The sequence below is a fragment of the Prionailurus viverrinus genome, chromosome B2 (genome assembly GCF_022837055.1).
Source record: "Prionailurus viverrinus isolate Anna chromosome B2, UM_Priviv_1.0, whole genome shotgun sequence".
Lineage (NCBI taxonomy): Eukaryota > Metazoa > Chordata > Mammalia > Carnivora > Felidae > Prionailurus > Prionailurus viverrinus.
Genome location: NC_062565.1, coordinates 121,061,211 through 121,078,589, shown reverse-complemented (window position 1 = coordinate 121,078,589; position 17,379 = coordinate 121,061,211). Strand labels below are relative to the sequence as shown.

The window sequence follows — 17,379 nt, the reverse complement described above, 5'->3', positions numbered from 1 at the left end:
ACAGGACCCCATTTTTCCAGCTAAGGAGCTCCCAGACGTAAGAATCCAGGAAAGATGACCAGCGGTTTGGTGGAGGGAGCCTTAGCAGGATCTTCGTAATGGCGGGCACGCTCTGCTTTGCCAGACTACTGTGAAGGGGCTGCCAGAGCCAGAAATTCCGTGGTTTTACCAGGCATTTGAGAGTTAAACATACTTCTGGACTGAACCCAAGTTTTATACAGAGATGTTTGCTCATTTTCATTAGATGTTTGTGGAATTATGGGCACCTTATGAATCAAGAGTTACTGCCTCTTTTAAGTTTAACTGTAGTGCGTGCTGAGTTTAGGGTCTGAAATGAAGTGATGGGGAAAGCAGGATAATAAGGGCACTCGCAGGGTTTTGTGGAAGCCCTGATACATATTAGACATCTATAACAATTCCAGTAGGTTCCAAGTGTCTACAGCAGAGCTTAACATGGTGCAAACTGAACTCCTGCCAGTTTACTCTGTGTACTGCTCTATGAAAATACTTAAACTATTCCCAAGACATTTTAAGGGAGAGAGGGAGAGAGAGAGAAAGGCAGGGAGAGAGAGAGAGAGAGGGAGGGAGGGAGGATGAAGAAAACGAATAACTCTTGGCCCTTAAATGTGTGATTCTAAGCCAGATGTTACCAGTATTTAACCAAGTCAGGATCAAGTACGGCGCTTCTCTGTATCAAAATACTAATGCCTATTAGCCATGTTAGCACAGAGCATAAATTGGAGCCAGACTGTCTGTCTCGGGGCCTCTGCCCTGCACTGGGCCATCAGCTGGAATCCCTCCTCTAGGGACACAATGTAAAAATATCTCAGGAGAGGCAGCAATTATGTATTTTTAAAGAAACAGGGAGATTTTTTTTTTTTTTTTTAAAAAGAACCAAAGCTCTTGGAACAGTTACTCCTTTGGGACAGGATGCACATTTGTAGACTTGTGGGCACAGAGGCAGAGGATATGTGCAAATTCACTGCAGAAGAAGGAAGAACACTAGTGCTATGAACTAAGGTAGGGACAACTTGTGGGTTCGTGAGGACGCATGAACTCTTCTAATCAGTGACAAGGGATGAAATGAAACTCAGTCATGAAGCGGAAGGAATATTTTTCGATTGAGATGTTTCTCCATGACGGACAGGCGGTGGGCTGAAGGGTTCTCCGGGCGGCAGGGGAGATGGGGAGGTGGCTCAGTTGGTTGAGCGCCGATTTCGGCTCAGGTCATGATCTCAGGCCTCATGAGTTCAAGCCCCGCGTCGGGCTCTGTGCTGATAGCTCAGAGCCGGGAGCCTGCTTCAGATTCTGTGTCTTCCTCTCTCTCTGCCCCTCCCTGCTGGCGCCGTGTCTATCTCTCTCAAAAATAAATAAACATTAAAAAAAAAAAAAGAGTTCTCAAGGGGAACGGGAGAATGGTCTCAGGAACATCCATTTCGTTAACACATATTCACCAAGTGTCTACTATGTTCACATTCTGGGCAGAGAGCAGAGAATCGACTAAGCAAAGTTTCGGCCCTTGTGGGATTAATATTATTCGTGGATGAGCTACCTAACAGACAAAATCCAAATAAATATACAGCATGTCGGGTGGTTAAAAAAAATAATCAGGGTCAGCTGATGCAGAAGGCTCTGGGGATGGGTAGTGCTGGCTCATTAAAATGAAGTTCAGGGAAGGCCTTTATCAGGAGGTAACAGTGGAGGGTAACAACCTGAAGAGGGTGACGAAACCAGCCATGCAGAGAAGAGGAAGAGAGCAGGTGCGGAGGTGAGAGTAAGTCCGTGTGCGGAGCCGTGTGCGGCAGAGGAACCCAGGTCAGGAAAGTGAAGTGGAACAAACATTTGAATAAAGAGGGAGTGCTTGGGGTGGGTGGTGGCTCAGTTAGTTAAGCGCCTGACTCCTGACTTCGGCTCAGGTCATCATCTTGCAGTTCATGAGTTCGAGCCCCGTGTCAGGCTCTGTGCTAACAGTGTGGGGCGTGCTTGGGATCCCCTCTCTCCCTCTCTCTGCCCCTCCTCCCCGCCCCCCATCAAAATAAATAAAGAAATAAACTTAAAAAAAAAGAGGAAGTGCTCAACTGGTTTCAGACATAGGTGAGAAGCCCCAGCACGATAAACCAGGAATCTGGCAAGGTTATTTCTCAGACCTGAAGGGACAAGCCGGGAAAGAAGGCGGCAACTGGAAAATGGGCTCCAGAGGCTCTTCTAGTGATGGTACTATTACAGCATGAAATATGACAAAGAGAATAATCCAGAAGAGTGGGGCACTGGGGACTCAGGCACCAAAGAAGCTGTTTCCGGAGTGGATTTATTGGGTAAGTACGAGGTCTGGATCCAGGACATGAGCAGAGAAGGCAGAGAATATGCCTATGGTGTGAAGGTGAAGCAATTTTTTTCAATCTTTCATTTTGCTTTTTTTTTTCCCCCCAGGGAGGGGGGTTTTGTGCAGAATTGAGAGGAGGGGCAGCTTTCAAGGTCTGAGGAGAGAAAAGGTTTGAAACAGCCAGCCGGAAGAGTTAATAAACCCAAGAGAGTTGGGTCTACTTGAGATCTGTGGTCACATGCAGCTGTTGAGACACAAGTAGAGACTTGGGTGGGGTTTTTTGCAACGTGAGTCTGATGCAGAAAAAGAAGGATAAGAATAGCAAGGCTTCACGCAAAAGTGGGGTTCTGGGGACATCTTGGGCTGCTGGGATGATGATGTCTAAACCCAGAGGCTCTCAAACTTGACCACACATGAGAAACACCTCTTTAAAACTCCCACTGCCCACATCATACCTCATACACCAATGAAATCCTCTTTTCAGAGGTGAGATCTTATGCATCAGTAATTTCAAAGCTCTCCAGTGATTCCGATGTACAAGTAAGACAAAATCAACAGATTAGCACCTTGCTGCTCAAACGTATGGAGGCAGAATTTGTAGTTTGAAAAGATCGCCAAGTGACTCATACGCATATTAATATTTAAGAAGCACGGATCTAAGAACGCCCATGAAGATCTGGGACAGTAGGAAGACCACAGCTGGTATGATCGTCTGGTTTCCCAAGAGTTAAGTCTCTGGGTTGCCTCCAAAGGACCCTAAGACCTGAGTCAGTCTGATCACTGAGTAGAATGCCGGTTCAGTTTCATTTTCTGGGAACTGGGCTTCCCTAAGTTATGAGTAAGAGTACATTGCTCCAGTTCACTTCCATAAAGATTACCTGTGGACTTAACTTTAGGGACCAAATGGCCCATTGTGACTCTTAGTCACGTGGCCAGATCCCTGCTAAGGAGCTGGTAAAAGGGAAAAACTAGCTATTCTTTTGCTCTGATTAAGAGGATTTGTCCAAAATCCAAGGGTTTGATGTAAGCAACATATCTGTAATTGAACAGTAGTCAATAGTAAGCAATCAGAAGCCACGATGGAGGCATCACGCCGTTTATCTACCACTACCAACTCTGTTGCAATTAGAAGAGAATCCGATTGAGTACAGCTCACCCAAATCTGTTAAACTAAGGACAGAATACATACACTTCAAGGGGGATTACAGCAGTAGTAACATGCGACGCTTACAGCTGCTATGCTATACTATTGCTATTATGGAGACTCTGGATCAATGGGATTTGTTTAATTTTTATTATTTTTGGCCCTTGTAGCCAATCATATGCCATAAGTACTTGTAGACACAAAAACAGTATAGCATTACTTTTGTAGTACATAGCATAGCAACCGGGTGGGAAGGAAGTAATCAAGTTGGTGAGAATGGCCATGGGAGGGTGAGCTGGGAAGCTCAGGACTGACAGCAGAGAGGAGGGGAGAGACGACAGCGAACACACCCAACAGGGGCGGCTTCTAGACTCGGCGGGGAAAGGTGAGTGGTACATGAGAGGAAGGTTGTAGAGAAGAGAGGCGAGATGTGAACCTAGAAAATGGACAGTTGCCGATTTAAGGAAATTTAAGGGATGTTAATAATCTAATCTGTCCTCTCCCCCTCCTCAAGATGTGCGACTGAACAAGATGATAAACTGAGATCATAAACAGGGACTAAACTTTCAAGGGAGGTTACAGAAGGCTCCTCTAGAAGATTCTGTTTTTAAGAAACTGATTACCAGTCATCTTTCTGGTATATTAGTTTCAAGTGAGTAAATGTGGTGTTCCTTCAAGATCTTTCCCTTTTCTCATGTACTCCCAGCAATAACTTGGTAAGACTGGTCCTCAGTAAAGGTGAGCGCAGTGTTTGGCTACTTATGGTATCACCTAAAGCCACTGAATCCAACAGAAAAAAAAAAATTCTCTGAAGGGAACATATACTCAACAGAAGGGAACATATACTCAACATATAACATAGAGCTCTACAAGAGGAGTTAGTAGGCAGAACTGTCTCTCAAACTCCCTACGACAGAGTCTGAGAAATGTCATGGTCTCTGACTTGGTGTTAGTTATATACATACACATATACCATAATTATGTACACGCTATTCACGTACACATATGTACACCCAAATACATACACTGTGAGCAACCATGTAACACACTATCGAATTTTTGAGGCTTGCAAATTCTGTACTCACTCTCTTCGTATGTGCCTCCACTTTCCTACAACAAGCCGAGTATCTCACATTATGAGATACGGATATAAATATATGCAACAATGGATATAAATATATGCAAATTTCTTTTTTTTAATGTTTTTAATGTTTATTTATTTTTTTAATGTTTTTAATGTTTATTTATTATGAGATACGGATATAAATATATGCAACAACGGCTATAAATATATGCAAATTTCTTTTTTTTAAATGTTTTTAATGTTTTTTTTTTTTAATGTTTTTAATGTTTATTTATTTTTGAGAGAGAGAGAGAGTGAGAAAGAGCACAAGCAGGGGAGGGGCAGAGAGAGACAGAGAGAGAGAGAGGGAGACACAGAATCTGAAGCAGGCTCCAGGCTCCAAGCTATCAGCACAGAGCTCCTACACGGGGCTTGAACTCACAAGCCGTGAGATCATGACCTGAGCTGAAGTTGGGCGCTTAACCGAACAAGTTACCCAGGTGCCCATATGCAAATTTCTTTAGAAAACATTCAGTTTTTCCCAAATTCAGCTTCCCAGCATACAGATTTCCTTGAAACCAGATGAAGTAGGTTACACTGTAGACTGAAGTTTATCCTGTGGTAGGCAATGTGGTGACTTTTAATGCATCAACTCACTAATCCTTCCTAATCGCATTATTAATTTTACTATTCTCCCTTTTTTATATGGAAGGTCACCGAGGCTTCCGAAGCTTAAATAAGCTACCAAAATCACATCATAGTGGGAGGGAGAGCTAGAATTCAAAGTCAGGTTCATTCTCCCTCCGAAGCCAGAATGCGCTAACCATTATCCCGAGAGAGAGGGTAACCTACACTGGGGTTAACACTGCCCTTAGGGTGGCCTCCAATCCATGGCGCCAACACTTAATTCTAATCACTTTCTTTAAATCATGTTGCTTGTCCTTAGTTGGCATGCACATAAGTCAGTATTTATCTTCGTGACTCTCCTAAAATTTAGCTGGTGCCATTTCAGAAATCTTTCTATGTAAGTGTGTGTACACAGTTTAATAGAAAAATAACCAACTGATTTGTATTGATGGCCATATTATTTCCCCAGTGCTGCTCTTATATAAAATGTTGCCTACAATGCGCAAGTAGTTCGGGAAGCCTGAATTTCAATTTTATAATACAAGGCAACTGTTGACTTTTCTTCCAGTCTTTTCCCTGACTTGGGCTACTTCCTCTGCATCCTCTTCCATTCTATGGAATAACTCTAGAGAATCATGGCTTCATAGCGCGTGCCACATTAATGCTCCAAAGTGAATCAAATCCCTACATCCCTCCCTGCACCCCTCCTCCAAAGAAGAGGGATTACTACAGTTGATCAAGTAAGATAATATATGCAAATAGAGAATAGGGACAATCTTCACAATCTCTAACAGATGATGGATGAGATGATTCCCTGTCCATGTCCTGCCAAAGTTACAAACTCCTATCTGGAGTTTCTGGCAAAAACTATACAGGCCAACAGGTGTTCTGCTGTAAAGCCCATCATCAGCTTCATCAGTAGCAGAACTGAAACACCCACACATGTCACCCGCCATCGAGGTAAATACGAAGGAACTGTTCTGCTTGGGAAGAGAGTGGCTGACAACTGAACACAGTCAAAAAGTGATGGCGGTTTTAAGGAAGATCCTTGGAAAATTCACAATATTATTTACTTATACGTGGAACTAGGATTTTCCAGAAGGTTTTTTTTTATTCACATGCAAAAGTTAGTTACACAGGGCAATTTATGAGTAAAAGGGCATTCCTAAATTATTAGGTTAACATGCATTTTATTTTTATAGGTGGTGGGGGGGGGGAAACATGAGACCAAAAGAATGCAGAAATTAAGAATGTGTCAGAGAGATGTGCGTTCTGACTGGCCGTGCCACTTACGGGCTATGTGACACAGTACTAACCACACAGGGTGATGATGAAAGTGAAGGAGATAATGCATTTAACAGGGACACGGAGCAAAATGTCAGGCACATACCAAGAATTCAAAAATGGTACTTATTTTTTATGGGTGACAGAAAGAGAGGTAAGTAGGTAGGTAGGTAGGTGTGGTTATGTCAGGACATGATTTCCTATCTCTGGCACTTACGTCTCCAGCTCCCAGCTCGCTATTTTTGAGGCCACTATAACACCACTTCATACAAACACTGACCTCTGTGTGTCCAGAAATAACTGCCCTTAGTCATTTCTCAGTTGGGGGAAATGGTGTGTATTTTTAAGTTCCTCTGGCCTAGGATGTGGATGACAGCTTTCAGAGCCGAGTGTTACTTTTCTACATGTACATTATCTCATTTAATCCATCCGGTAACCCCAGGAAGGAAACGGATTATAACCGTTTTCAGATGGAACAGGCTCACAGGTGAAATGACTTCCTACGGCACGTCCAGAACAGGATTTCCTTCTAACTTCCAGCCGGATGCTCCTTCAGCTGGATTACTGCCTTACAGCACCCAGGACCCTGGAAACCATTTGGGGGTGACTGAGAACAGTGGGAAAGGATCGGCCACAAGAGAAAAGTGCAGTTTCTCCAGCCCCTCAACATCCACATTTTCCCTAGAGCAGGTCTGCCTTTGTATTTATTGATAGAAAGATGCTCGGTGTGACATAGTTTGTGCACAAAGGATTCTCAGGCTAGAAGAACTGAAAAATTACTGTCCTACAAAAAGGTTACACTCTAAAAACATGTGCTGCGGAAACGAGATTCACGTAACAACTGAAAAGGACCGAAGACATTGACAATTTCAAGCTTAGACGACCGTTAGGTAGCAGCAGGGTTGTTTTTTGCTCTGCGGAAATAATGGCCCTGTTCACTTCTGCTATTAGCAGTGCAAAGTCCTTCTGAATTGTCAACGAATCACCAGTGTGACCTCATTTCAGTCCTCAGTCCTCAAGGTCATTACTGAAGACACTGGGCCACTGAGGAATTAAACCCGGTTACAAAGGATTCTCAACTGTAGAACACCTCAAGACCTCTAACACGATGATGTGACCATCGAATGCAGGTATTCCCTACATCTTTTTGGCCATCAGCCTATCCACAAAGACTATCAATTAACATGTTTCAGATCTCATTTTTGCAAGAAAAAAGTTGGGGAAATACTCTGTTCTAGTGGTTCTTAAAGCATGGTTCATCAGCTTCAGTGGATGTTTATTCCAAATGCAAAATCTTGGTCCGCCCACCCCCCCCCCCAGACCTACAGAATCAGAAATTCTGGGCGTGGGACACAGCCATCTGTGCTTAACAAGTCCTGTGGGTTTATGGTGACTCACACACACGTTCGAGAAACACTGTTCCAGTCTAAGCCCCTACCACTTCTTACTTACTGCTCAGAAGCCTGCTCTCCACACAGCAGCCAGTTCTAAACCATCATGTGCCCACTCAGCCCAAAACCCTCCAACACGCTGCACCTAGAATAAATCCCCAGTGCCTTTCGGGAGATGACACGGCCCCCTGCTCACCACTCTGTTCTTACCCTGGGTCAGTCCCTTCCCGGTTTACAACCTTCCAGCCACACTTATTCATATTCCTGGAACAGAGGAAGACTCTTCCTGTGGCAGGGCCCTCCTGTGCCCTCTGCTTGGAATGCTCCTCCCTGCTCTCCCCTTCCCCCGACATCTGCATAACTAGCTCCTTCTGAAATTCAGGTCTCAGCATCCTCCAGGGTCAGCCCCTTCTCCCCCAGGCCACTCTCTACATGACCCAGGTTCATTGTCTTCACAGCAGTTATCACTATCTGCAATGATTTTGTTTGCTTGTTAAGCTCCCTGAGAGCAGGATGCGGGTCTTCCTTGCGGTAATAAATATTTGTTAGATGAATACAGTCCCTCGTGTCCCCATTTCCACTTGTGGTGTGTGGTGAGGTTGAAGCTCCCCAAAGCCCTCTTGGTCCCCTCTGAATGACCCCTGAGCTGTGTGTGGTCTCCAGCTTCAAAAGATGGGTCTGACCTAATATCCCTTATTTAGCTATTTCTCGATATGCCAAGATATTATTGTCTTCCTGGCCAACAGACCATGCCAATTTCCTCTGATGTTAAGAAAAATGTCAACGATCAAATGCCTTTTAGAAAAATATGAATAATAATTCAATAAATAGGGTCATCTAAGTTGTTTTGCATGAAATTCAGGAAGGGTGCTCTCATTTTGATGAGAAAAAAAATAGAGCCTTAAACAAATTTTTCTTTTAATTTCCTTAAATTGTCCTGAGTAAAACATTATTCGACGCGGTCAGTTCTAACAGGCTCCCCTCCTGTGAGAAGAGTGTAAAAATGCAAGGACTTAGCTATAAGACGGACCAGGTTTCCAGTAGATGCAACAGCATTTATCATTTCCTGCCCTCGGTCAAGTTTCCCGACCCCTCATAGCCCTAGGTTTCTGCATCCATCCAACCTGGATCACAAGAAGTTGCAGCAGAGCCTTCCAGAGAATTAAGTGGGATAACAATTGCGAAAGCCATCAATCACAATTTTTTTGAGTGTTAATTCATGCCAACTGTTCTGCTAAGTCCTTTAAACATGTTTTCTCTTTAATTCTTATTCACGACAGGCAGTACTTTTCCCATTTTACAGAAATTGAGGCTGAGGGATTAAGTAATTTGCCTGAGATCAGAGAGCTACAAGCATCAGCACTGGGTTTTCAAAGTCAAGTTTATTTAACTCGAAGGTTCTGGTCCTTAACCATTATCCCTACTGCTTGTGAAATGCCAAATACAGGCTCCATCTACCACACAGTAGGTATTTTACAGATGGAAGGTTATCTTCCCTAAACTTTCAATAGTGCCCTGATTCTTTTCCCATTCTGTGCTGCCATGAGGTACTGATATCTGTCTGCCACAATCCATTTCACTGAACGTTTCTTAGGTTTTGCTTCGTTTTTAAAAAATTAATTTTTTTAATGTTTATGTATTTTTGAGAGAGAGGGAGAGAGAGTGAGAGCAGGGGAGGGGCAGAGAGAGAGGGAGACACAGAATGTGAAGCAGGCTCCAGGCTCTGAACCGTCAGCACGGAGCCCAATGCAGGGCTCAAACCCACCAACCACAAGTTCATGACCTGAGCTGAAGTCAGGCACTTAACCGACTGAGCCCCCCAGGCGCCCGGCTTAGGTTTTACTCGTGGATGAAAAAGTATCCCCATCATCTAAGGGAAGATAACTCAAATTATTTCAGCTTGAGGAGAACTCACATAACTACCTACACAGTACCTCACGAATTGTCCTCACTCTTTTTAGTATATGTCACATATTGCATCCATGGCAGATGGATTGTGTATGCTGTGTGATGTGCTGTAGCAGAAACGAGATGGGCTATGGAGTCAAATAGTCCTGGATGTCATCTCTGCCACTGACCGGCTGTGTGACTTTGCACATACTTTATTCCCTGAGTATGCTTCCTCCTCTAGAGACGGGGAGAACCACCTCTCTCTTGCAACTGTTGTGACACTTAATGCCTGGCACACTGGGGGCACTAAATAACATTAGTTGCCCTCCTCCCCTCACTTTGCCCCGCACCTTCTGTGAGCTCTGCTATTTAAAACAGAGAGGGAGGCAAACCATAAGAAGCCCTAAATACAGAGAACAAACTGAGAGTTGATGGGGATGGGGAACACGGGTGACGGGTATTAAAGAGGGCACTTGTTGGGATGAGCACTGGGTGTTACATGTACATGACGAATCACTGGGTTCTACTCCTGAAGTCAAGACTAAACTGTATGTTAAGTAACTTGAGAATTAAAAAAAAAAAAAAAAGAAAGAAAGGGAAGGAAAAGAAAATGTCTCTATTCTGTATTCCAACAAAGCTTTTTGACAGTATTTTAGGATAACGAAGCTTGTGCGTGAAGTGAGCCCTGCATGTCCGGGTGGGCGTCCAGGGAAACGACACGGTTATTTCAACGATGCACCAGTGCTGAGGGAAGCATGGGCATTTTGCTGTTAAAACTGCTCTTAGAACCAGTCTGAAAGGCAGCTCGTTATTAGATTTTTTTTTTGTGGCTCTCCACCCATCTCTGCCTCATTACCGGTGCCCCTTCTTATCCCAAAGGGAAGTCCATATTCAGTTCTGGGATGGGTGCCACTTTATGATATTTTTGAGAAAAAGAAAAAAAAACTATATATATATATATATATATATATATATATATATATATATATATATAGTCACATTTTGACCAGGCTGCTTATTTATCACCTGGGGTTCAAATGATCTTACTAGTATTTTAAAGGTCAAAACCACCACAAAAAGGATGAAAATTTGAACTGGGAAAACACTTTAAAAATCTCAAGGTCATTCCAAAAGATGAGTTCCACCACTGATCTGACACAATGGAAGCAACATGGATATCTGGGTAAAGCCTCTAATGGTGACTATCTTGAAGGGAACTTTATTTGGATTCGTATGTTCAAGTTAGATTATTTTAAACATTGATGTAACATGAAACTTGGCCATATAAAAATATTGCAATCAGTTCAGCAGGATTTACCATGTATTCCTCAGAAGCCAAAACTATTCCAGAAGAAATGCTTTCGATTATTATCTGTAAACTTTATTTAGACTGTATACTCTACCGGTAATAGAATTTTGAGTGTGCACCCCCAATTTATATACAGCTAATTTACTCATATACATATTCTTTAATTGATAATAATATGCATGTATTTACAAAGTATGTGCATTATGAAACATATAACAATACAATTTGCAAGACAAAAATGTGTGTGTGCGTGTGTGTGTGTGTGTGTGTGTGTGTATACAAACTATTTTCTTTCCTTATTTCAATGAAGCATCTTGTGTATATCTCGCATATATGCATACATTCTGCTCTGGAGACCACTGTTTTTAATGAGGATGACTGTCATAAAGGGGCTAAGACCTCCTTTTCTATATGGCTGGTAAGCAAAACTGTTCCCTTACGTAGCTGTTTGGTCACATATATTACCTACACTAAAAGTCACACACAACATAGATTCATCAAGAGTGCGGTAGTTGTATATTTCAAGTAGGAAACACTTGAGCGCAATTTCATCATTACTAGGCAAGGCTTAACAAACTTGCTAAAAATTGTGTGTTGGGCTGACGTGAGACCCTAAGAAATAATGTAACACTATAAAGGCACAGGGAAGGCATTTCTGTAAGTAGAGTATGTTAAAAGAACCAAAGTTAGATAACTTTGAATATGGTAATTGACTCTGGTCAGAATATGAATCCCCTAGAGTCAGAGACCCACCTAGCAATGGCCTGAACCATTGTGTTTCCAGCTGACAAGCACCCTGGAGGTACACTGATCTTTGTCACGGCACCTACACAGCGAACACCAACGCGGTCCTAAGAAGCTAGCCAACCAACCGTGAAAAGCATGGCAGGAAAGAAGGAAGGGGAATCTGTCTCTGAATGTGTGTGTGTGTGTGTGTGTGTGTGTGTGTGTGTGTGTGGATGTTATTTGCTGTTCATATGCTTATTCAAAGTTACAAAAAATACTGGTGTTCCTAAATCCAAAGGATCTCTCAGACAAGAGATTACTTCCTTACTTCAACTGACATTCTATAGCAACATTTAGTTCTGAAAGCTTCCTTATTAGAGAGTAACATATGATTTTGTAATATTGAAAGCCCATTTTAATTTACAAAATAATTTTTCTAAGATGATTATGTCAGAGTAATGAGCTTGGTCTTGATGTAGAAAACCCAAAGGCATCTTGAAGAAAGAAAACAAATTCAATTTCGAATTACTTTTGTAAAATTCGCCAGTTCTCATCAAAGAACAATGAGCCACTGGAAATCAATTAAGAGCAGATTTGACAGCCTGAAACAAAAACTTAAATGTATTTAAGTTGTGCTAGATTTTTGAGCAAGATAAAATTCTAACCGAGTGTCTTGGGGTAAAATTTCTTGATCCCTTACCTTGCCATACTTCTGAGCATAAGACCCTGTGAGCAGTGAGTGGAAAACGATGATGGTTTCGTCCAAGTCCCAGACAAATACACGCTGAAGAAAAAAATAAATATCAAACGATTATCAAATTCTAAGGAAACAGAAATCTCTACAAATTGAACACATCTGACTTTGTTGTTGTTGGATATAATCTCAACACCATTTCAGAAAAAGCTGTGCTACTCCATTAATTTTTTTTTCCAAATTTGCCACGCATCCCCCCTATAAAACCAGAGGGGTGAGAGTGACACAAGTAATCATAAGCTTAAAAGTCAGATGTCCTAATTTGAATGAATGTTTCCAAATACTTACTTGCAGTGAACGCCCAAAAAGTTAATCTTTCACCTGGTGGGTTCATGAGACTTTTCAATTCATGCAAAGAACTAAATTTTTTAAAGTATTTCAAAAAGTCAGTGAGTGACCCCTAAACAGAAATTGCGAAGTATAGACCTTCGGGTCAGATTAGGCTATCCGATGGGTTGTTTAGCGTGCACAGGGTTTAGAAAGATTTCAAATTATTGATGAGCATTTCAAATTCAGGAGATTTCACACAAACTTCAGGGCTCTAGCGGCAGCGGAGAAACTGGAAGATACGATAATGCTGACTGACATTTCACATGGCAGTGATGGGCAGGCCCCCTTAGACTGGGCCAATGTTCCCTAAGCTCCACAGTCTGCTGGCTCCCTGGCCCAGTTCACTCATTTATATCACCTGCTGGGTTCCTGAAGGCCTGGAATGTGCTATTGTCACTCAGCTGAAGGAAATGATTGAAGAGGCACAATGACTATTATTTTATTTTACTAAATCTGGAAATTTAGGTTTTTTTCTTAACTGAAGGTTGCGGTTGGGTAAGAAGTAACAATATGGTTAAGAATAATTTCTCCTGATGTTTTATAATAAAAATCAACCTGCTCAGTATGGGTATATCTCAAAAGAGCTCTCAACCAGAAAAAGATGACACATGGAGACTTTTACAGATATAAAAATGTTAACAGGTATCAAATGATTGTTCTTTTCCTATTTTTCAGAAGACGACTTTTCCTTTCCATACAGATTAATTTTACCTTTTTAAATTTTATCGACCCATATACACATCTTTTGTTACCTTAATACTACGAAATAGAGTGTCTCTCAGAACATCATCCTACAAACAATGGCTTTATGTTTTAAATTTCCATTTAGGCCAGTTAGAATCAAAAGATGTAATTATCTCAGGCCTAGAATTTGTAAAGTATCATCTTTTTTAAGTTGTTAGTGTTTTTAATTTTGCCATTACAATGGATGAACTCTCAAACTTGGGGTCCACTCATTTCATATCTTTTTTTTTAAGTTTGAAACCTTATGGAACTATAAGATGTAGAATATGTCACTCAGTAAAATAAAACATCATATTCCACTCTTTGAGGGTAAGTTGGCATACCTCTAGGTCACTGTCAGGAGGTGGGGAGGGATTATTTTTCCGGCCTCTTCCTCGGGACTTTGACCCAGAACTCCTGCAAGTTCTCTCATCGAGGTCTTTGATAGGTGTGGAGGGGCTCTGCACAGTATCAAACTCTCCTAGGAATAACAGGATTTGCATCAACAACAGCACTTCATTTTTAGATCATGTATGAGTCCTTGTTATTAATTATCTTAACAAATCCATATACATCAGAGAAAGCTCCTCATGACAAAGAAAATTTATAACCCAAATAGACAAAATCGTGATTCTGTTAAAAATGTTCCAGGTCACGCAAATCCCCTGTAGTTTCAGTCTATGCGATCTATTAAACATGAATGTGTTTTATATTCTGTATGTCCTCACCTTCCCTGTCTCTACCCTTACCCACATATTTATCTACACTTATATCTATTCTCACCTCCTTATGTCAGAGCTCAAAGGAGGAGATGTCTTCTTCTGGATCAATCCCATCTCCCCACCTGCAAATTTGACTCCCAACTGAATCATGCTCCATTAGTTAAACCCTCTCTTATCTTCCTTCCAATGTCTTGCTTTTCTGTGGGCCACAGACAAGTTTAAAATCCTTCCCATGACCTTGCCTTTCTACCTAGAAGGTATCTGCTTGTTACCTTCTCTTTTTAAACTGGTACTCCTTAAAAGAAGAGTGCATAACAGTGCTGTCCAAAAGCAATAGAATGTGAGCCACAAATAGAACCACATATATAATTTAAAATTTTCTAGAAGCCACTGTAAAAAATGTAAAGAAACATGTAGAATTAATTTTGTTCACATATATTAACTGACCCAGTATAACCACAATGGGATCATTTCAGCATGTAACCAATATAAACAATTATCAATGACATGTTTTACATAATCCCTTCTTCATACCAAGTCTCTGAACTCCTGTGGGTATTTTACACTTACAGCAGACCTCAGCCTGTACTGGCCACACGCAAGTGCTCAACAGCCACATGTAGCCGGCGGTGACAGTAATGGACAGCACACTTGTTGCCACTTCCTGACACTGGATTTGTCATAATCAGTTCACCAAAATTCTGATAAAACTACTCTGACTCAGAGTCCCCGCAAACCACCCAAGTAACAAATGCAATAGACAGACTCGGTCCTTATCTTCTTAGATTCCTGTGCTGTGTTTGATCCTCTTAAACACCACCTCCACAGTGCCATTATTTGGCAGCTGATACCTTGCAGCTTCCCAGTTCTGGAAGCTCTATCAGCAGTCCTTCTCTGTTTAGGAGGCATGGACTCCTTTTCCTCCTTCCATTCCTTGTATGTTGGTATTTAAGAGTTCCAAACTTCGGTCACTCTCCTCCTCATTCCACACCATCTGGGCGACCTAACCCTTTCATAGGTTAATCACCTTCTCTGTGATGACCCACACACAAATCTATAGCTCCAGTGGGGCCACATCCTACAGCGGTTTCAGACTGCACCTAACTGACTTCATGTCCCACAGGGACCTCAAAGACTGACATGTCTAAAGCTGGTGATAGGGTGTCTTATCAGGAAGGAGTACTGAACAGTGGCAAATCTACGGGAGGAGGTTAAGATAGACTGAGGCAACAGTGAGGTGCCATAAAACCTCACAAGTCACAAGAGTCAGACTTACTCTATGACTTGGAGCACTTCACTCAGTCTCTGAGTCCCAGTTTCCTTGTATATGAAAGCATGGGCAATCATAGCTACTTTGTAAATTATGGTGGTGAAAATGATACATATTTAATTTGATTCAAATCATATGCATAAAGCAAAAATTTCTAGGATGGTCTGATGGCAAGCTACAATAAATTTAAATAACATTTTTTTTTTCATTTTTTTTTTCAACGTTTATTTATTTTTGGGACAGAGAGAGACAGAGCATGAACGGGGGAGGGGCAGAGAGAGAGGGGGTCACAGAATCGGAAACAGGCTCCAGGCTCCGAGCCATCAGCCCAGAGCCTGACGCGGGGCTCGAACTCACGGACTGCGAGATCGTGACCTGGCTGAAGTCGGACGCTTAACCGACTGCGCCACCCAGGCGCCCCAACATTTTTAAATATAAAGAAGTTATAACAATTATGCTTCATCATAAAATTAAAGAAAAATAATTATGAAGACAGCCAACAACTTTCTGATTGAAATAACCAAATATGAACAAACTGGATGAACATTTAGGTAGTTTTTTTCTGAAATGTTCCAAATAAATAGTGATTTTTACATTGCTAACCTCTAATTATTTTTAATGGTTATAACATTTTCTTTGGAAAACATTGTGCATGTCAGGACAGCATCAAAGAAAAAAAAAACAAACATGTCCGTGTTTCAAATATTATTTGCTTTTAAAACACTGTTAGCATATTTCATATCATGGGTCTCTGCTATTGACTGTTGAGAATAGACAGTGTAATACAAAGATCTTTAGTTTCTGGTTGAATATCACCCTACCTCTAGTAAATCGTGTTTGAGCTTACTTGCACAGGTATTAAGTGAGGCTTTAGGTATTTAAACACATGCCAACTTAAAAAAATATATATCACACAATTTTTTTTTCTATTTTCAGTTATTTTTTTTTAGCCAGAATTTTCTTATGGTTACTATGCTCTGCAAGTCAAATGTTCTTGTTTGGATAAAATACTGATTCAAATTTAAGCCTCATTTATTAAGTAAGCTTATAACAATTTTTGGATCGCATCCTATAAAAACTTGTTTCTACTCATTACAGACCAATTTTCAGCTGTTAACTATCATGAAGCAGCTTTGTTCTTACAAAAATACAAGAGCTGAAAGGTAAAAAAAAAAAAACTTGCAAAATTCCAAAGCCATTGTGCTCAGTTATGGGTGACTGATTGTTGACTGGATCCATAAAGGAGGAGTTTGGCAGGGACCAGTCAGCTATTAAATGAATGAGGAGCCAGCTGCTAAAGAGCAGGAGGAGGAAGAAAGGAAAAGACTGGTCACAGGAAGTGTCCAGGTTTCAATAAAAGTAGGAGCCCTTAAAAGAGCTCTAAGAATTTGGACAAAATATGGACAGAAGTGTTTCGATGAGAGTGCAGGCATATCCTTTTAAGAAAACTATGACGAGTAGCTCCACATTCATGAAACGTTTGGTATGTGCCACGGACTGCCTTCTTCCTTAAAAAGTTTACTGAAATATGTGTTTGGCTCTACTCACTGCTCATTATGCTGCCCGATTCTTCCATTTTACAACCTGGAATGGTTGTTTGCTTTTTCCTTCATGTGGCTAGAACTTCATTATATTATGTATACGGCGCTTTGGTTATTTGTTAATCAACATTAGGCTATTTGAAGTTTTAGGCAGTTACAAATAAAGCTGCTAGAAACATTTTTGTTCACATCTTGTGGACATAAGCCCCCATTCCCCTAGGGTATATACTCAGAAGTGGGACTGCTGGGTCAGGGGGAAGTCAGGTATTCATCTTCAGTAGA

The 17,379-nt window shown here is 41.4% G+C and overlaps 1 protein-coding gene across 16 annotated transcripts in view; it reads right to left on the bottom strand.

Moving 5' to 3' along the window:
- EYA4 (EYA transcriptional coactivator and phosphatase 4) overlaps nt 1–17,379 on the bottom strand; it is a 279,767-nt gene that overhangs the window by 25,778 nt on the left and 236,610 nt on the right. For all 16 annotated transcript variants that reach the window (XM_047859475.1, XM_047859476.1, XM_047859474.1 and 13 more), the window contains 2 exons: nt 13,909–14,045; nt 12,458–12,541 (listed from right to left, as the gene is read on the bottom strand). In XM_047859475.1, coding sequence (XP_047715431.1) covers nt 12,458–12,541; nt 13,909–14,045 — 221 coding nt within the window. The remainder of the gene's footprint in view (nt 1–12,457; nt 12,542–13,908; nt 14,046–17,379) is intronic.